Genomic DNA, 22,115 nt, shown 5'->3' on the forward strand with positions numbered 1-22,115 from the left:
GTGATGATCAGAGCTGAAAGTGGACTTGCATTTTGTATGGAGTCTAGGAGGCTCAAGCTGACTTTTCCAAGCAATATCTAAGAAGATTTCGATCTCTACTGATGATCAATAAAACAAGCTTTATGTAATTTTAGTAAAAATTTCTCTAAAAAATTTATTAATTGCCTTAAAAGTACTATAAAATACACAAATACCATACATACAAATTAAAAATGTGCATAAATATGATGAAAAATCACATATCATATTCTTCTTTAATAATAAAGTATAGATAATTTTTATAGATTAGTGTGTTTCTAACTTTATGGATGTTGCACATCAAAGGGATCATATGGGAAAAATTTGGATTTTTCGTTTTGATGTCCTGAGCAGCATAACGTACCCGAGTGGACAAAAAACCGCAAGGACCAGTCATTATTTTAAGTTTAACAAGTTATAACATAATATTGTCTACTCGGGGTAGTCACTAGGTCACCGCTACGTGTCATGTTGACGACAAGACATGTAGGTGTCCTATCGGCAACGTTATAGCTGTTAATGGCTCAATACGCCTAAAAATCAAATGTTCTACTTGGTTTTAATGCTGACAAGTCTGAAACAAGGAGTCCTCTCAAAATTCGGAATTTTTAGGGATTAGTCCTAAAAATCTCGTATTAGACAGCCTTGTCAAAAAATCAATAGCACCAAAATCATTGACTTAATATCCATTTCATGCCAAAACATTACTATATCTTAATAAAAATCATTTTCATGGATGTGCCACAACCATAAAGTCAGAAACACACTTATTATAGAACTAATGTACTGGAATGCATCATTTTGGACTTCATCTTCTACTTTACAATCTCATTTTCATCCTTATCGAGTCTTTTGAGTAACGAACTTCCTTAACAAAAACACTCCGATGACAACTGATAGACATTAAATCATCACATTCGTACCTGTATTAAATTCAAATATTTCTATCAGGTCTATGCTACTCAAAAAAATCATGTCCATCAGTCGAAGCAAAATGTGAATAATAAATGCATGAATATGGATAAATTTTTAATCTATTCTCTCTTAGTTATTTTAATCCTAAGTCCATCTTTTGGACGTAGAATAAGTTCACCCATTAATGTCAAATCTTCTCGTCTGTCTACGGCCTCTATTCTATACTTCCTCAATACAGCTGATATAATTGCTTTCTCCTCTAAAATTGCAAACTTTTGTCCAATACAATTACGTGGACCTGCTGAGAATGGAATGTACGCAAATGGATGTCGACCAATACAATTTTCTGGCAGGAAACGATCTGGATCGAAGCGATCTGGATTTTTGTAAATTTCTGGACGACGATGGAGCATGTATGTGACTATTAAAGCTGTTGTGCCTATAAATATTGTGAGAATTAGATTTAGTTAGGGAATAAGGAGGAAATTGCACGAATAAGTTTGAATGATGCACAAGAGCATTAGGATGTTAGTTGTAGATGAGTATTAAGCTTATCAGCTAGTAGTTTAGTCGGAATATGGTCTGTCATGCTCTTTTGGCTGCAAATTTGATTAAAGTCATTGTCAGGCTTGACATACGATTAACCAAACCAAAAATAGCATCTAAATATTTACAAGGAAGTTCCACATCATTGGAATCGCCTGCTACAATTGATATCAATAACAAAAATCTTCTGCTAATCATATTATGTCCAATATTTGCATACATTTTTAGCAACCATCCACTAAATGAAATCAACAAACAGACGCCTTGACAAAATATCTTGCAGATTCATACCAAAAATGTGCTAAAAAGTTAGGATGTTTGCTAATGCTCTTGTGGATTTCTTCTTAAAAGATTAGCCAAATTAGCATTTTGGTAGTCGACACTTACCAGCAGGAACGATGTAGTTATCTGTCGATTAGAAAAAATTAAGTTAAGCAAGTTATTTTTTTGTTCATATTTAATTTAATTAACTGTTTGGCTCTAATTAATTATCACTGACGCATTTTGCAGCCACGTGGTAAGCCATACAGCTAATTAAAAGTGTATCTCACCTATTTTAATATCTTCTTTCAAATGTCGGCCAATCATTGGAACCTAAAAAAAAATAATTTCAATTCAGCATCAAATGTCAGTGACTTTAAAGCTGGGGCTGATTTCTTCGATATTGGTATAGCACGGTACGGTACAGTACGACATGGCACAATACGGTACCACATGATACGGTACGACAATACATAGTACGGTATGGTACGAAATGTTACGGTACGTACCTATACGGTGCCAATGGTGTACCACCACCATCGTACCACTATACCACGTATACAATTGGTACGGTGTATGTATACCACTTTCCCATACCAGATGCACCATTGTACCATACCGGAATATATCTATACCGTACCAGTACCAGTAGCAAAGAAATCTATCCCCTTATTCAACTTACACTAGGATATAGTCTCAATGCTTCTTTAATACAACATTCCAAATATTTCATTTCATGAAGTTCACTCATTGTCGGTGCACGATCTCTATCGCCGCACATAATTGTATCAATTTCTTGGAAAACTTTTTCTTGAATTTTTGGATTTCCACCTAATAGAAGTAAACTCCATGAGACAGCAGCCGATGTTGTGTCGTGACCTTCAAACATCTATAAAAGAATCAAAATTTACGCATTTTTGAACTGAGTCGCTAATTGGAAGTGCTAATTAAGCCTTACAAATGTATCAACTTCCTCACGTATGTCTTCATCTGTCAAATGTGCACCCTTTTGAGCATCTGAGGCTGTTATCAATAAATCCAAAAATGCAAGTCTTTTCTTCTTGCCAAAGTTGTCTTCCTCCATGTAAAGTTTGCCAAGTTGATTGCCATTTTCATCAATTTTGGTATTATTGTTGTTGTTATTGACTGTGTTGTTGTTGTTAAGTCGTTCAGATCTGATCATGTCTCGTTTTTCTCTAATAACCTTGTAGCTAAATCCGTGGAGAATTTTGATGCACTCTTGATGTCTCTGATAATCAGCTGTAAAACGGAAAATTGTGTCTGAATGAAGCCAGAACTTTGTTTGACGGTTGAGGATGATTGAGCCGATTCTAAAATAGTCATGGAATTAATTAATAAGGAATTTGTTTGTTGGAAGCAGAACTGGAAGTCGACTTGGAGAAGTCACCTTTGAGTTCTGGACTTAGAAGTCTTTAACTTACTCATAAACTGCTTTCACATATTCCGAGTCTTTGTTTCCTTGGGCATTTACCTGCTGTCCCATTGCCGTCTCTGAAATATGTCATAAAACAAAGATTGATCATATGCTGCAGGAAGTAGATCATTAAAAGCTTGAATCGTGAAATTCGCAAAAACAAAACAATTTTCAAGGTCCGACAAGTGTTCCGTCTATTGATTGTGAATTTAATAAATGATTTTCTGATAAGAATCCAGTTGTAAACCTACACATGTGACTTTTGGCAGGTTTTTGAGATTTTGATTGCAAAAAAGTCATGATCTGAAGTGATCTCGATGGTGTTGTGTGGAGATATCAATAAAACACGAGATAACTTCTTAATTGTATAAACTTAATAAACTTGATCTTTATTATATGAAGACACAATTTGAACTGAACTGATTTTTAAGAGGGGAAAACAACTTGCGGGGGAAAGTAACTAGTAGGGGAAAGTAGCTTGCAGGGGCAGGTAACTCATGTAGTTGTCACGTTACTACACTCCTCCCTATTTAGATTGGACGTAGTCGGCGATGCTATGTTCGAGCTCCTCCTTGATGAGTCCAACAATGTAATCCTTGAGATGTGTTGGAAGCTGTCCCGCGGTTGACCGAGATGGACGAGAGTGACTAGTGGGCTGTGGTTCCGCTGATGGTTGTACTACTGCTGATGTTGACTGCTCAAATTCGTCTGGATCAGGTTCGAGGAACTCTGATGCGTCCTCAAAAGCGATGGAACTGCCGCTAGCGTTTATGCCTGGAGATTCCGGTGTGTCGATTCCCGGGACTGTTTCCTCAATAGCGTCGTCGTCCATGGTGGGTTGAGGAATGTCATCAAAGGTGGCGGTCGTTGGCCGTGTAGGTTCGTTCTGTGGAATGAAAGGAATCGAAAAGTCATCGTTATCGGGAATTAAGATCGTTGGCAAATCGCGTGTAAAACGGCGTTTAAGTTGATTCGTATGTGCCACGATTACACGATTGTTCACATGAATTAGATAATTTGCGAAGCCCTTCCGCTCGAGGACTATGCCCGCCTGCCAAGTCCACGTGTTGTCACGATAAATTTTAACGTATACAGGATCGTTGACGGTAAAGCTGTGAGCGCGTGCTCCATGATGTCGGTCAAATTGATCACACATCCGATGATCCGGTAGATGATGTGCTTGAGAGTCCTTCCGGAGCAGGTCTAGTTTTGACGGCATTCGTCTACCCGTCATCAGTTCAAAGGGAGACTTTCCACTTCTTGCTGGGCAAGGTGTTCCGCGATAAGCGGCCAAGAAAGTTTGAAGTTTCTCATCTGTATCTCCTTCTCCTTCCAATTTCTTGAGACCGCGCTTTAAGGTATCGACGAACTTTTCCGCTCGGCCATTAGACTGGGGGTGGTAGGGTGCTGATGTGACATGCTCAATGCCGTTACGAGTGCAGAAATCCTTAAAAGCGCTGGATGTGAACTGTGGACCGTTGTCCGAGACGATAGTTTTACACGATCCCCAACGTGCAAATATCTCGTTAAGCGCATTGCATGTCCGTGCTGTGGTGATTGAATGCATACGAACGACTTCCGGCCAGTTGCTGTGTGCGTCCACCACGACAAGAAAATAATCCTGACCCATAGGACCGGCGAAATCAATGTGAATTCGTTGCCATGGCGCGTTTGGTATAGGCCATGGATGAAGCACTTCCTTGATAGGTGATTTAGCGTTGATTTGGCAGCTATTGCAACGTTGTACATACGCATAAACTTGTTGAGAGATACCTGGCCAAAAACATTTTTCACGGGCCAAAGCATTCATTCGAGATGCACCGGGATGTCCTGAATGCAATTCTTCGAGCACTTTCTGCCGCAGTTTCGGTGGTATTATCGGCCGATCTCCCAAGAAAAGGCATCCATCGACGATGCGAATTTCAGCACGAAATGGAAAGTATTCGGCGGCTTCGGAATCAGGGATTTGCTTGCGAAGTGCCGGCCAATGTGTTTCGACGTACTTCTTTACCCTTTTAAGAGAATTACATTCATCAGTTGACTGCAGAAGATCTAAGTGATGAAATGGAGCCGCATTGTTAGCAAAAACCACGGGATGTGCCAAGTCACTCAACTGTTCCCCTTCTCGGATATGAGCTATGACAAAGTCTTCAGCGCCCGGTCTCACGTGCGTATCCATTAATCTCGACACGAAATCAGCGTAAGCGAAGCTTGCATTGTTGATGTACTTGACCTCGAAGTCATATCCCAAAAGTGTATTTGCGTACCTTAGTAGTCTATTCGCTGAGTGAACTGGGATGCCCTGTTTGCTGCCGAAAATTTTGAGAAGAGGTTTATGATCTGTGTGAAGCTCGAATCGACGACCGTAGATGTAGCGATGAAACTTCTTGACTGCGTAGACCAAGGCGAGAGCTTCCCGTTCCACTTGTGCGTATCGTCGCTCAGTGTCATTGAACGATGTTCCGGCGTACTGAATAGGCTTGAGCGTACCATCATCACGTCGTTGCATAAGCACTGCTCCGATGCCATAGCTTGAGGCATCAGCTGCTACCACCAAAGGCTTTGAAGGATCGTAATGGGCCAAAGCGAGATCAGAATGAAGAGCTTGCTTAAGTCTTTTGAATGCCTTTGTACGCACATCATTCCATTCGAACTTAGCATCCTTCTTGAGCATGTCGTCGAGTGGACCTCTCAGGTCTTTCAGGCCAGGTATAAAGCTTCCATACCAGTTTATGGCACCAAGGAAAGCTCGCAACTGAGATATGTCCTCTGGTAATGGCAAGTCCCGAATTGTCTTGAGTTTCTCCGGATCAGGTCGTTGACCATCTGCGTCGATGATCTTGCCAAGAAACTTAAGCGATGATTGGCCGAACGTACATTTATCAAGTTGAAGGCGAAGTCCAGCGTCCTCGAGTCGTTTGAGTACATCCATCAGTCGAGCGCGATGATCGGCGTCACCCTTACCCGGTATGATGACGTCGTCAAGGTATGCAGTTGCTCCTGATCCAGCAAGCACTGTGTCCATTAGCTGTTGAAATTGGCTGGGAGCCGTCTTCACGCCGAACTGCAGACGATTGACTTGGAATAAGCCACGATGAGTGTTAACAGTCATGAGCTTTTTGGCTTCCTCATCCAGCTCGATTTGGTGAAATGCATTTGAAAGATCGAGGGTCGTGAAGCGGTCATTTCCTGCCAGTGTTGCGAAGATTGCCTCGGGTGTTGGCAGTGGGTAGTTGTATGATTCGATTGCTCGATTAAGTCCTGTCGAATAGTCAGCAGTAACCCGGATGCTGCCGTTTTTCTTCTTGACGATTACTACTGGTGCGGCAGCGGAAGCGTAGTTGACGGGGGTGAAGACTCCTTCCTTTACAAGGTTGTCATATGCCAGTTCTACTGTTTCACGAACTCCAAATGCGACTGGACGGGCCCGGATGAATGGAGGATTTGCACCATCCTTCAATTTGATCGACGCTTTGTACAAGTTGCATTTACCAAGCGACCTAGAGAAAAGCATTGGAAATTTCTGTCTTACCTCTTCCACGAGCGATGATTGTTGAGTAGAGACACTGTCACAGTACGCTGAGATTGGTCGGTCCCACAAGTTCAGAGCTTCAAGAGCGCTGTTGCCGAAGAGGTTTAGATCCCTATTGGAGACGTAACAATCGACGATGCCGAACTTATCCCGTAGCTCGATGGTTGCTGAGAATAAACCCAGGACTTTAACTGAATCGCCCGATGCGCTGACTGCTTGTATCGTCGATTGGCTGAGTTTCGGAGAGCCAATGCGCTTCCAGTTGGCTTCCGAGATGATGAACCAGTCCGAACCCGAGTCGTGTGTCATGTTGATGGAAACACCGTTAAGCTTGGGACGAACTGTCTTACGACATGACTTTGACAGTCGCTGGATTGCATACACCTTTCTCGCTGACGTACGGTTCTTCTGACGCTCCTTGAATGCTTTAGCTGATTCACAATGGTCTGACTTGTGACCGATGGTTCCACATGATGTGCACTTCCTTGTCTTGAAGGGACAATCAGCATGCCAGTGCTTCTCACCACAAAAACGGCAGTCCAGCTTGCATGGACCACGGCTGACAGCCAACACATCCTGCTTGCTTGCTGTAGGATGTTCGACGAGACGGCTTTCCTCCTCGCGGATCAGCATGCGTTTGCTGAGCGTAGCGATGTCGTTGAGTGTGAGCTTGGGTGTAACTACTGGTGTCTCGGACTGTCTACGTGTGAGAACGTCGTCAATCTTCTCCATAACCTTCTTGCGGATCGGAGCCACTTCATGATGTTTCAAGCCAGACGTGAATAGTTGAGTCTTGAAATCGTCTAGCGTGCAAGACGCAAACTCGAATTCCTCGCATGCCTGATTGATACGAGCTGCATAAACAAGGATGTCCTCGCCTGGGATCATGTGTGTCTGTAACACCCGATGTCGAACAGCAAAAATTGATTCCTGTCGGCCAAAAAGTCTGTTGAGAGCTTCGGATGTCTGGTCCAGTGACAGCTCCTCCGGCTTTTTTGGAAGTATTGTGCGGGTGAAACATTGATAATCTGGCTGCGAAAGTTTGCTCCGAATGATCTGACATTTGTCAGAGTCTGATAGCGATGAAGCACGGTCGGAAGCGAAGACGGTCATGGCACGCTCCACCCATTTATCGAATGTGAGGCCATCTTGAGGAGCAAATACAAACTGGCTGAGTTGACTCGCAACAAATTCGTTTGCAGGTTGGACCAGGATGGCTGTCTTTTCATTTCCTTCTTCACCATTGCACTCAATTTTTAATGAAGTCATCGGAGCAATACGAGTTTCCTTCAGTCCTTCGATCACTTTTAGCAGCATGTCCTCACGTTTACGAGCCTCCATTTCACGTTTCTCTTCTCGCTCCAGCATCATTTGAAAGAATTTTTCGATGTCCGCCATTTTTTTTTTTTGTGAAAAAAAAAAAAACACGTGTGAGTAGAAGGAAAAAAAAATAATTTGCGATTTACCGGATAAACTGCACTTTATTCGCGCGAACTCGAAGATATCCTCGTCGCCAATGAAGTAATCTCGAAGTTGTTATGTGGAGATATCAATAAAACGCGAGATAACTTCGTAATTGTATAAACTTAATAAACTTGATCTTTATTATATGAAGACACAATTTGAACTGAACTGATTTTTAAGAGGGGAAAACAACTTGCGGGGGAAAGTAACTAGTAGGGGAAAGTAGCTTGCAGGGGCAGGTAACTCATGTAGTTGTCACGTTACTACATGATCAAAGCAAGATTTTCATTCGCAGAATCAAAATATCGCGATAAATTAGCATAAAATTCACTATTTATCAGCAAAATATGCTTATATACTGCGAAATCATCGTGACTAAAACAAAGTTGATATTTGGCAGTCATTAGCATTTATAATAAGGTATATAAAATAGTAAGATTGCCAAAACATAGTGCGAATTGAATTGACCGATAGATTTATTCAGATAGGTTCAAGATTTTTGCTAAATATACTCAATATTAGCATATATTATCATGCTCAAGCAGCATTGATTAGTGATTGTGAAATGGACGAGGAAGCGGAACATTCGAGAGGAAAATTGTGACAAATTTCAAATTTCGCCTTCAAAATAGATGTCAGGTGTCCATTTAGTCTTCCTTGTCTATAAACTTCGAAGAATTCTTCGAAATCTCGGTCTTGGTCCTAGTCTAGAGGTTTTAATCAACCAGAAAGGAAGCGGAGCTCTAACGACTATATTTTGTTGGTCAAGAAAGCACCAAGTAGTCACCAAGTATGCATCAAGTGTCCTTAGCTTCATAATAAAGCTGCAGTCAACCTGCGTGTCTAATGTGTCTTTAGTCATATCTTTAGATTCCACAATTGGATGTCAGTCAGAGTGGGCAAGACTTTGCCAATGTTTGGGCAAAAGACGCTTCCATATTGAAGTCCTGTCCAAGTCCTGTCAACCCTGATACCAACTACTGCTAGATAAACCCTTCTAAATGAACAGCATCTCCTATTCACTTCACCAATCAATAACACTCAAGAAAAGTTTCGTAATTACCACGACTTGCTTTAATATCCACATCACCCAAACTTACCACAAACAATATCCAACGTACACAACGTCACATATGGAAAAACATTAAATGAATCCCGATCAATCTCCTTTTCCAATTTCTTGACTAACACTGAACTTTGTTCATTGAAAATATCCATAAAATCCTCTAAAATCTTAAAGTGGAAAGCTGGTGTCAAAATCTATGATGGATATAAAGGAAAAGAAGAAAATGTCAATGAAAAAGAAAATAAGTGGGATTTATGTTGGATTTACCTTTCGTCTGGAATGCCATTTTTGTCCGAAACTCGTTAAAAGTCCTGTACCCAACCATGGCTGTAGATAAGTATAATCGTCACTTTTGTCGATGTGCTTTGGACTACTCAAAATCGGCTAGAAAATTGATGGATAAATAAAAAGTGTCAGTTTTGTGATCATGAAATGATTTTTTTGGAGGTTGAAAGAAATTGAAAGTGTTAATCAATTGATAGATGTATAATGTGCTCCATATGGATGTTTCTAGACTAAATTCGAAGCAAAATATTGACAATTAATCTGTTTAGATTGTGTGTCATTGTGGATATGATCAATAATGCCGGCTACTATAGATGGCTTTTGCTAACCAGACATCCCGATCGGCAAGCACAATCAGTTAATCGATCAAAAGTCCGGCACCAGATCCGAGTTACTCTGGCGTTGCCTGGCTAGAATCACATCGTAATGAGCCAAATTTTTGATTGATTAACCGAATTGTTCTCATCGGGAAAAGCAATATTATCCAATCTGTGTGTCACGGAACGTGTCAAATAACGGCAAATGTCATGAATTGCAAAATTATTGCGGTTTTGATAGAACAGTACTACCAAGCAGAGCTAGATGTCGACAACAAAAACATCAATTTTTCCATACAAAATTTGAGTAGACTTCAAGCTTTGACAATAATCGAAGCAATCAAAGAAATTCAAAATTTTAAGATCAGTTCTTCATCAATTTAATTTCAAAACAGTTATTTGACAGACCATGAGCTTCAACAGACCTACTTATTATCAAATTTCACAACATAAGTGAGTAAAGTGCGCAATAAAACTCTAAACAATAGAAAAAATATCACCAGCTCCATTAATTTAAATAGTAATCACATTTTGCATATCCAAATATTTTACTCATCTGCTTACTTTAGAGTTTAAAATTTTGAGTATAAAAATAAGAAGTTTGTCATTGAATTAAATTATCCTAAATGAATTAATTAACAATTACGCAGTCGAAATTGGATTAGCATAATTAACAATGCATATAAACATTGAAGCTCCTTCATGTGTTTACATAAACATTAAAGATTTATAGAGCAATGAAAGCGAGAGTTTCATTTTGAAGTGAGGTAGGTAATAAGAGTAGCGAAAGATGCTCAAAGCAGAGACGAAAAAAACAGTCGAGAAGAAAGTGTAAAGCAGGAAAAAAAAGATACAAGAAGTGATATTTAGTCTTGAAATGCTGACATTGACCCAATGCCATGTCGTGTGTTTTGAATTAAAATGAGATGGATAACTGTTGTGTAATTTATTGTTTATTAGCTTGTAGATGCGTAAATAATATGGAAAATATTGTTGAATTTTATTGATTTTTTCATGATTTCATATTTAACGGTTTTTGGGAATTTAAATAATTCTTTCGCAAAAATTAAAATTTTTTTCCACTTCAAAAAGTTTTTTACAAATGAATCGCTCTAAACTTAATTAAAATTGACGAAAATAGATCATTTTATAGAAAAACGTGGCAAAATACTAATTCCATCAATAATATTTCGATTCTACGCATTTTAACCAAATTATACCATAAATTAGAATAGAGAACACAGCAGGCCATCACATTTTGAGATTCTAAATCACATTTTCACATTCTAAATTCCCTAAAATTATCTATAACTATGACATTTACCCAAAAAATGCAAAATCCATACTATACCTCAACACATTCCGGTTTTGATATCATTACATATGGTGTTCCAAACAGCCAGCCTTTATTCAATCCTTGCTTTCGTCCAAACAATTTTCTCAGTCCCGTAAGTCGACTAAATACTTCTACATAGAGATATTGTTTCATATTTTTTAGTGACATAAATTAAATTTAGTGAATTTACAAACATTTTAGAGACGTGATGCAACAAAAACAAGTTAGTTACAATTTTTTCTCATGCGTCAATAGTACCTAACATAAAAATGAGTTAAAGTTAGTGTTAAAGATGATAAAAATAGCCCAAAAAATTTCACAAGTACTTTTGTGACAATTGTTAATTAAAATAATTTTAAGTTCCTTGTCATTCATTTCACCGTAACTACCTTTTGTGTGTTAATTGGAATCTTTTGAGTAATCAGGTCTATTTTAAGCAATAAGCACTATATTATTTGTCACCAGCGAGAGTTTTGAGACAATTTTTCTTAAATATTTTAGCACGTCTTGTTATGATGACTTCAAAACAATTGCGAGACATGATCTGTAAGAGATTTCTCGTGTCTATTTATCATGTCTTCTGTGTGGACATGATTCATGGCTTTAAGATTAGATTATCTTGTATTGATATTTGACGACTTTTGCTTCTTATTTTTTTGCGAATAGTAAGTCGGTCAATAGTTAAATATTTTTGTGGCATCAAGTAACCTGCTCTCCAAGGCATTGATACTGAATCTCATCTGGATGAAATTTCTTTTGTTTTGATGAAAGGTTTTATTGTTCTGGATGAAAGTTGGCTTTTGCATCAGATGAAATAATTTTGAGTGTCAATGCCTTGCTGCTGCCTCAAAGTCTGCCATATGGACATTGTTTTGCTCGAGGCAGATTTACATAAGATATGCAATCATCAAAAGGTTACTGAACATCTCCGACAAAGCAACTATTGTTAATCTTAAAGCAGATCATCTATCACCTATGTCTTCATTATGCATGCATTGTCTATTATCTCAACTTAAGATATAAATCTGAGTGGATAAAAATACGTCATATATAGTTTATGACCATTTGATGCATAGTTCTGACGAATTTTGTACATTTGGGTATAGATCTTGATTTAGAGCCATATGGCTGTCAAAGAGATCCACTTGTATACCTAGTAATGCGTTATGTGCCAAATACCTCAAAATTGCACCCAAAAAGGGGGAAAAAGCTTCGAAAAATAGACATAACCTGGGATGTAACCTTGGATCTTTGTCCAATCGTAAGGCTGATACTCTACCATTTAGACAATTGATGCCATTTCGACACCAAGAGACTATTAGTGGAAAATTAAAAGCTTCTTAATTTGTGTCATATTGAGTCTTCTGGAAGTAGATAATACATCCATATCTGATTTCCTTAACCAACCTGACCAACGCTACGTCAGGAATACATTTGCACCGACATGTCCATCAATACAATCATATCCACAACATATCTGAACAAAGTAATCATCATTTTGTGGTGGACTTTTTATGCCAGCCACAATAAAGAATTAAATTTAAGTGCTAAAAAATTTAAGCAAACCATCAATCAAATTGTTAATGCAGTTAGTATCAATCGAAAAAATGTTAATCAATACATAAAATTTTCATTAATTTTTTTTTATGTTTTTATGCTTTTGACATCCTTTTTTATTCATGTACATGTGTGCGTACGTATGTGTATTTGTGTTAATTAAATTATCAATATTTAATTACCTCTGCCATGATATGATTATAAATGATAATCCACGGCTTATCACCATTCCAACCTCTCATAATCCCTTCGTCATGATTAAATACTCTTTCACATCCACAAAGCCGTGCAAATAATTCTAAATAATGATGGAACAAAAAATTTTTTGTGTCTCGTTTTGTTTTGCTTGATGTGCTCTTGTTTTTAAAGGTGTTAAGGATTGAATAAGCAGATATATGAATTTGGATGAGATGATTACTGATCTTTTGGTCATTTTGTGTTGCTTTAACTCTGTATATTGGTTTTGAATTAGTCTCCTTAAAAATCAATTTATGTCCTAATTCTTTTAATTTAATTTATGGATTAACAGTCAATTAAAACAGCTTTCTATTTGACTTTACTGAGCACCGTAAATGAAGGTGGGCTCGCTACGGAGCTTTCAAGACTCCGTTAAGAGCTCCGATCTATTGGTGCGTACATCACAAAGCTTTCGGAAATTTTCTGTTTTCATATCTAATTGACTTTCTTTCATTACTGTCTAGCAGGCACATACCATTTTCTCAAAAGAATAGCAAGATGAGGGTAAATCTTGCGGGCATGGTTAATTAGTATATTAAAGGAGAGCAAACTCTAGAGCAGTAGTTGACAACATTTTATTTTCCGATTCATGGCATTTCCAAAAAATTGCTGACGGTAGACAGGTTACCCACCTATGCTTTAGAGCATATTCTTTGCCTGTTAGAGTGTTCTACGTCATGTTACTTTTGGGTAGTAACTTTTGGGAAATATAAAAAACTAACAATTTTTCAATATTATGATTCCACTGAGGACAAGGATTTGACAAATAAGGAAGCTTTTAGTTGAATGTTGAATAGATGATATGAACATTATGGAACTATTTCCAAGGCTCTAAGTCTGCATTTTTCATCTTCTAGCCTTGAACAAATCCTCAAAATTAGAAATCCATAAGTTTCTACAGACTTCTTAATAGTTGAAATCTTTGTTGAGGCACAATCTTCGTCTGCATAAAAAACAAAACAACAACCTGATTCTGAAGGATATTTAAGTAGAATGATCTTTAGACATGCTAATTTGACTGTAAATATCAATTTTTTTATGCGAATATGCAAATTATGCAGCTTTTTTGCCTTTCAAATCAAGAATATAAAAAATGTTTGCCAAATCTTTTTTGTATTTCAATAAACTCAATCTGACGTTCATTGAGGACTTAATAGAAACTCATTAGAATCGATAGCATAATCAAAAAGATTAAAAAGTAACGAAAAACGTGACAAACGAGTTTTGCGAACTTGGCGAATTTTAATCAGCGGCAAACTTTTTTTTATTAATTTATCTTTGTTGTCGGAATTAAGTCAAACGAGAGAGAAAATTGCATTTATCAATTATTTATGATCCATCGAAAACAATTACAGATAGTTGTGTGATTTTATTGTGATGAATGTACAAATTTACTGTATTTGTGGTGATGTCACATGTGTAGTTTGTGTATAAATATAATAATATAACAGTTACAGAAGACATAATGGAAATTATAAAAGATTTATTGCTGTTTATGGTGCATTTGCATAAATTACATAACGATTTTTGAGAATTTAAATTTTAACGGTTTTCAAAAAGTTGAATTTTGTCAAAATTTCCCAAAATTCTTTTCAATTACGCTGTTTATGGCGCATTTCCAAGTAAACCAGCAATATTGAATAACGGTTAATGAAAATTCAAATGTTAACGGTTTTCAAAAATTCGAATTTTTTCAAAAAAATCCAAAAATTCTATTTATTTACATTTTCAAACACACAAAGACTTGCCGTGTACCTTAAAAATTTCAGGCTAATAAAAATATTTCTGATAACAACGCATAACTCTTTTTTCTGCCGTGCAATGCCTTCAAGTACAACAACAACAAAATATTCTCACATCAAAGTCGACACCGACTTTTGAAAAAAGGTTAATTTTGTTATTTTTGGCTCCCTTTATCAGCTAGAAATGACGGCTTTATGATGATAAATGTGATTGAAAATCACGATTTGTAAAAGCAGAGAATTTTTTAGTTGAATGAATGAATTAGAATGATAAAAATAATATTATGTGCGCATTCAACGGCTTTAATTGAAGACATTCTCAATTGATTGTATTAATTTTGTAATTTAAATTATTTATCTCGACTTCTTTTATACATTTAATTGATTAAATGAGGTAATATATGCAATTATTACAAGTGCAATTAACAGTAACTTAATTCAGTGCAGTGATGGAAGCAGATTTCATTGCGGAAATGACTTTTTCTTCACTTATGATTGTGAAATTAATTTATTGAGCTTATGACATGAGTGATGGTGATCATCATCTTGTTAAGATTTAAATTAATATGATTTATAATGAATAATTTGAAGACATACCTAATTGATCTAATTTGAAGGAAAATTCAAGAATTTCAATTGAGATCTTTGATGTGAAATGCGAAATTTCAAAGAAAATCAAGAAATTTACTTGGCTTTTTTTATTTACTAAACTCTAGCCTTTAAATCTAGCTTTAACTAATTAAATTCAAGATTTTTAATATCTTACTTGCTTTACAAACACACAAAACTGCAAAAACTAAGATTTCCCGCTCAAATCTAAACACTTTTGAAATTCTTCGACAATAATTCAAATTCTACAAAAACCGTTAAATTTCAAATAATTTTAATCCATTAAAATTTATTTCTTTAATTCGTCATTAAAGGATTATTATTATTTAATTGATCTACGACAACACAATTAATTAAAGAATCATTCTGTCCAAATAACATTAAATCTCTCAAAACAAACACATTTTGCATCCTTAATTAATGCTCAAAAACTTGATCATCCAAGATTCTTTAAATATCTTTTTCACTCTCTTAGCAACATTTGCACGTATCAGTAAAATATTTCTGGAATTGACATTGAAAGAAAGAATTTGATAATGAAAAATTCTCTGCAAAATATACTTTTAAACCAGTTTGAATATTCAGAATTTTGGAATTAGTGCTTTGCTTATAGATTGTAGAATTAAAATGATTTATTTTGATCTTTTAAAATTGAGCAGATTTTAAAGTTGAATAAGAATCAACGTGTGATTAACGTCTGATGAAAGTATCTTTTTTGAGTCATAGGGACTTGAATCACGACTCAAAGCTTTTCTTTTTAGGTCGCTGACGATAAATTCAAAAGAGTGTTTCGGATCCCACTATAAACTATATGCCAACTAGGTACAAAGTAGGTTTTTCAAAAGTCTCGATTTCGACGACCTGTTGAGGCTTAGACAAGATTTCAAGAAAATTCTTCAAAGTTTCGGTAACGACAATTATCAAGACCGAGACTCGAAAGTCTTGGTCTCGATCTCGAGAACCTTTAATGAAGAAGTCTGACGCAATCTCACACGTTAAGCATTCATTAGAAGGTAATGAAATAGTTTAAAAATTCTGATAACTATAACTTTGGTCAGGGTATTAACCTAAGCTGAAAACTTGACAGTATCGGTGGTATTTGTATGAAATACTGTGATATTTAGCGGTATTTGTATTAGTTTGGCTGTATTAGTTTTCCGGTCTAGGTCTTGGCAATGAAAATCTGATTAAAATAAGTCACAAAGTCGTGCATCAGCTAGATATTTATATATTTATGCTTGATAGTACAATAAATTCCTTCCTTTTGATTAAGATTAGTAAACTATTCAAAATTCAGTAGCAGAATCTCATCAGACATGATAATAAAATATTAAAACTGTGTTACAAGTTTCATTTTATTTAAATTTCTAATAAGATTAAAAACCTTTACTTGATTCATAAACGAGTGGCTACGCAGGAATGCGAAAATCAGTCTTTATTTAAAAAAAACAGGTTTGATTCCAAAATAAAATTAATGAAAATCAAAATTAAAAATATTCTGGAAAGACTTGATTCATTTGGAGCACCAATTTTAGGAATCATTGATAAGGGCATCACGTGTAACAACAAAGATCATTGACACATAAATCTCGAAATTTTTATTGAAACGCTCAACCGTGAATTCAATAATCTCATGTATTATATTTGAAACCTTTATCAATTGATAGCTTTATACTGAACTATCAAATTTTATTTCAAAACTGGTTTAGGGGTTTTCCTTTAAATTCTCAAAAAAAATATTGTTGTGGCAGTTCCTTTATCTTCATATTCTTAATGCTAAAAACGTGCATTTGCCAGAAGTTCATTGAACTCTAAAACTTTCTCACTTTTCAAATTAGCAATTCCAGTTTTGAATCTAAAAAGATCTCGAAAGAACAGCCCAAAAATTCATAAAAAATCATGCGGCATACGAGTCTTCTGTTTTTGTTGTTTTTGTTTAAATCTTCATCGCGGCATCAAAAACTGATGACATTGAGATCGATCTCCAGTTTTGTGACAATGATCAATATCAAAGTCATTATCACTTCCACCTTTTATCTGTGGTATGTTGAATGAAAAAAGATGTTTAGGGTTTGTCAAAATGAATCAATTGATGGATTTTAGATATATTTTTGAAGATTTGATTGAGTTAAAGGCAAAAGGGTGTGAAACTGAGAAAAAATGAGCAATATTGAGCAAAACTGAGCAAAAAATTGAGCAAAACTGAGCAAAAAATTGCCAAAATTTATTAAAATTGATACAATCCTGAACTACACGAATGAAGAAGGTTCCGTCAATGGTCTATTGATACTTAATGGAAACAGTCTCTATTTGGAAGCAATACACACGGAATTGGATTCCATTTAATGTTAAAAGAGCTTTATCGGAGCTTTAAATGGTCAGTTGTGCAGCTTTCTTTCATTATGTCGCTCGGGAATTCTTTGATCAGCTTCACATCCTTAGTCAAAAGCTACGATCTTTAAGAACAAGAATTATTTGCCATCCAATTAACTAATCGCTGGATTTCACACAATTTCACTAATCAATCTCATTTCAACTTCCAAAAATTCACTTGCCATATCCATTATTTCAACAAAATTACTTGATCTCCAATTATGGACCACACGGCAGTAACTACAGTAATTTAATTAATATCAATCAATAACAAGTACTTATGTCAAATTTGTATAATGCCTTAATAGCCATGTGTAATTGCAGTCAAAATTAATAAATTCAAAATATTGATATCAACACGTCAACAAAATTTGTAGATTGTCATACCAATTACTGATACTTTTTTTTTTGCACATTCGAGTTATTTTTATTGACAAAGCAAAACGAAGGAATTGAAAAAATTATGGACAAGACTTTGAACTTGCTCATGTTAAGACATTGCACATTTTCACATGTTATTTACGTCAGTTGTCTTCAAATATTCAATAAAAAGCATAAGACGAATCACATCCAAAATATAGACATTTAAGGCTAACTGCCCTCAGAATTCTGATCACATATGATTGATTATTTAATTAAATTTACGAAATATTTAGGGTTTGCCAAAATTAGATGCAGATAGATGCAGAGATGCAGAAAACTGCAGGCCTGCAGCAGGCCTGCGCATCTGGATGCGCATCCAAATGCATCTGAAAATTTAACCAAATATTTTAAAAACTTTAAAAATGACAATTTTTCACATGAATTCACATATTATAATAATGAAAAATCTTGGAAAATACTAGTTTTCCCTTAATTTTCATATATAATGATGAAAAACTTGGAAAAACACTGGAAAATTACATTTTTTTAATTTTTTAAAAATAAAGTTAGAATATCGTAGAAAATGTTATTTTTGATTTAGTTTTCCAATTACGACGGTGAAAAACTCTCAAAAATGCAATTTTTCATCATTTTTTACGAAAAAAATTTCCATACAAAAAGTTCAGATGGATGCAGTTGGATGCAATTGGATGCGCATCTGGATGCGCATCTAGAACAATAGAAACTGCAGGCCTGCTGCAGGCCTGCGCATCTGGGCGAACCCTAGAAATATTTAAAACAAATAAAATAAAAATGAAATTTTTGACATCACTGCTTAGCCTATTGTTATTGGGAAATGCTGACAGCCTCAAAACTACTTTTTCGTTAGCACTGATTAATTCCAGAAAATATAAGACACGTAAACAATTAGCAGTATGTGGAATATGTTGAAAAATCCGGTAATTTCATTAACATGATCTTATAAATTTTATTTATTTATTGAAAAAACCTGTAAAGGTCGGTCAGAGATGGAAATTAATTAGATTAACTTTTTGAAAAATGATATTTTATTATGTTTAGGGCATTTGATGAATGGCATTGTGTAGCGGTAGGAGGAAATTTTGTGACACATTTGTAATCTGATTGAATTTTGTAGATCTGTTGATCTGTTTAGGTATTTTAGAGGCAAGACTCATTGTCAACTGTACATTTGTCAATTTTACTTTAATATATTATAATATTAGGTTCATTTGAATATGTTTTAACCTGATTAATAGATTTGAAAAACTCCACAACATATCCAAATCTCCAGACTACCTTGACATTCATCCCAATCATAAAATCATTAATACCGGTTCTAATTTATTGAGCTGGTTGTAATATTACATCGTTTTCTGATGTAACTGACCTTTCCCATGTCAATATTTTGGATGTTATTCAATTTACAGTTACATGGTTATGTAATTGTATAAATGGAGAGGTTTAATATAATTAATATGATTAATTAAATCACTTTGAAATAGATTTGTTTATTTGCAATGATGTTTATTCTTTGGAGTTCAAAAACAGATTGAACTAGTAAGAAAGGGGTTTGCAACTATGTAATGTTTGAACTTATATGAAATTTGAATTGCAAATGGACGTTTAAACACTAGAACAGATATATTTTATTATTTTTGATCTTCCATTTAATTCTCAGAAACACTTCACAGATATTCAGCCTAAATATAATCATTGCACATCATAAACTTAAATCATATCACAATGTCACGAGCCTCATCATATTCATGATTAGTCAGAGAAGCTATTTTTATGTCGCATAAATTCTCCGAAAAAAAAATTCTCACGGAAATGTTTTGAGCATGAGAGGAAGTCTCATGCAGACGTAGCATCCAAATCCAAACTTAGTAGAACAGCTGTTATCATACGTGGATGTATGTCTTTTATTGTTATTATTTTACTGTTGTCCACGATGAAAAACTAGTTATGTATATGCGAAATAAAGCATGACAAAAGGTAGACGCAAAATCACCATGTTTTTCGTGAGTCAGTACGTAACATACGAAGATGCGAGTAATCATCTCATTTTTTATGTATAAATATTTTTAAAAATATAAAATATATAGCCAACACCAGATGAACCGGAATTGTAAAGCAGAAATTTTTTTTTTTCAAGTTCTAAAATGTTTTATCACTAATTTTTCATTAAGGATGGAATATATAATTTTGAGTTTTTTGTATTTTTAGCTTAAGTTACCGTCATGCTCAACATTTATCTCAATTGCGTTTCCTGAAAAAGATAGAAAAAGATGAGAAAATTAATGATTTATTGTCTTGGAAATCTTTAATATTTAAGGTATTTTGAAATTTTTTTGAATTATCATCTTTTTGGCATTTAGAATTAAGAAAAAGATCTCGAAAAAAACTTTTAGGGAATTGATTTCGAAAAGCTAGATCCATTGCAAATATAATTTTCTATAAGAGAAACATTCTGGAATATTTCAAATAGCATTAAAAGTAGTAAAATGAAGCTTAACTTAAATTGCAATTAATTGCACATTCTAAAATAATCTTTCAAATTATTTTCAAGTTCATTGACTTTTTGACAGCTTTTAACATAATATTCAAACTTTCTTATAAATGTTTATTTCCATGCTTTGTGTTTCCAAAAGAGAAGCTCAATTTGCATTTTAATGTTTGATCTTAGAGTTCAACATTCGATTTTAAAGTTCAAAATTTGATCTTAAAGTTCTAAATTTGATTTTAAAAGTCAAAATTTGATCAAAAACTTTTTATTCTAAGAGTTCAATAATTGAACTAAACGATTTAATCTTAAAGTTCAATACTTGATCTTAAAATTCAATATTTTAACAAAATTTCTAATCTTTGTGCCACAGTAAATATCATTTGCTATCTTTTCCTCAAACCTCGAAGTTGATATGCATTTTATATCCTCAGATCCTTGAGTTTTCTACTCAAGATGTCTATAAAATAAGAAAAACTAGCAAAAGACAAGCTAATGTCCTTAATCATGCTTCCTTAATTCCAAAACCAGAAGTGAAATTAGATTATTTATTGATCATTCGACTAAAGTCCACTCGATTTCACATTAAATTTTAAATGATATTCTTGTGATAAATATCGAATTATCAAATGATGTTTTGCTTTAAAATTCAAATATCAAGTTTAAATCAGAAATTTTTTTATGGTTGCAAGGATTTCCTTCAAATGAACAGTCAAGAGATGCAACTTGCACAGCTTTTGCTTTTCCTGAATAATTTCAAGGAAATTGAATAATTTAACTCGATATCCAAAATATGAATTCCAACTTTTAAATATTTTCACGGCTGTAGTAGCACAATGTAGTATCTTAAGAGCTTCTGGATCACCAGGTTAACGACAAGACTTAAATATGCTCTGACGATCAAGTGACTACTTGAAAAATATCAATTTTCTTTTGAAATTTTGTTCGAGAGTCTTCTACAAATTTTCCAAATCCACTAAATTCAATCCTCACCAATTAATGGAAGAGCTGGTGGTCCAGGAATCTTATTAATCAATCTGACCATTCGTGCACGTTTACGATTGTAATTAATAATCCACGACACTATCATAATTATTACTGCCAATGAAACTGGCGAAATAGAGAAAAATATTTTCTCATAATATCGCATTATCAAGCTATGATCAATGTATGCTACTTTTTCTATCATTTTGATATTTTTTTCTAGTTCTGTTTATCACAATTTTCACTTTTTAAGAATTTTATGTATTTTATTTTTATAAATTTAAATTTTAATTGCCACTAAAAAAAGAAGTCACTCCAAATGTGATATTTTATTATTTCACAGCACCATCCGATCGTTCTTGTCCGAGCGAGCGACAATCGAAAAATGTCTTGTGTCTTCAACTTTATTTTTCTGTCTATCGAAGCTTGTTTTTCTTTTAACAAATTTTACGAGTGAGCAAAAAACAGAAAAAAAAAGAGTTGAGCTTCTTACGTTATTGTTAACCGGAGACCTTCACGCTCGCTCTGATTGCTGATGCTGCTTATAACAT

General features: G+C 34.9%; 1 protein-coding gene across 1 annotated transcript; it reads right to left on the reverse strand.

Moving 5' to 3' along the window:
• Window positions 1-762: 762 nt before the first annotated feature.
• LOC139085769 (cytochrome P450 4c3-like) lies at window positions 763-21,785 on the reverse strand. Its single transcript, XM_070633914.1, has 11 exons — window positions 21,574-21,785; window positions 20,314-20,346; window positions 11,191-11,306; window positions 9,505-9,621; window positions 9,272-9,431; window positions 3,183-3,252; window positions 2,699-3,071; window positions 2,423-2,629; window positions 2,031-2,073; window positions 1,867-1,887; window positions 763-1,372 (listed from the first exon to the last, which is right to left on the reverse strand). Exons 1-11 carry the CDS (start codon window positions 21,767-21,769, stop codon window positions 1,053-1,055), a joined length of 1,656 nt encoding a protein of 551 aa, XP_070490015.1. The 5' UTR covers window positions 21,770-21,785; the 3' UTR covers window positions 763-1,052.
• Between the last annotated feature and the right edge of the window lie 330 nt (window positions 21,786-22,115).

The sequence above is a fragment of the Chironomus tepperi genome, unplaced genomic scaffold (genome assembly GCF_022539635.2).
Source record: "Chironomus tepperi strain 1889 unplaced genomic scaffold, CSIRO-AGI_Ctep_v1 contig_82, whole genome shotgun sequence".
NCBI lineage: Eukaryota > Metazoa > Arthropoda > Insecta > Diptera > Chironomidae > Chironomus > Chironomus tepperi.

Bases quoted from the DNA above. Each gene is read 5' to 3' on its own strand.
- LOC139085769 (XM_070633914.1), bottom strand. From the start codon at position 21,769: ATGATAGAAAAAGTAGCATACATTGATCATAGCTTGATAATGCGATAT. The intron at 3,253-9,271 runs GTAAGTTTGGGT...GACATATTTCAG, and splicing joins TACGTTGGATATTGTTTGTG to AGACGGCAATGGGACAGCAG. The intron at 3,072-3,182 runs GTAAGTTAAAGA...TGACTATTTTAG, and splicing joins TATGTGAAAGCAGTTTATGA to AATCGGCTCAATCATCCTCA.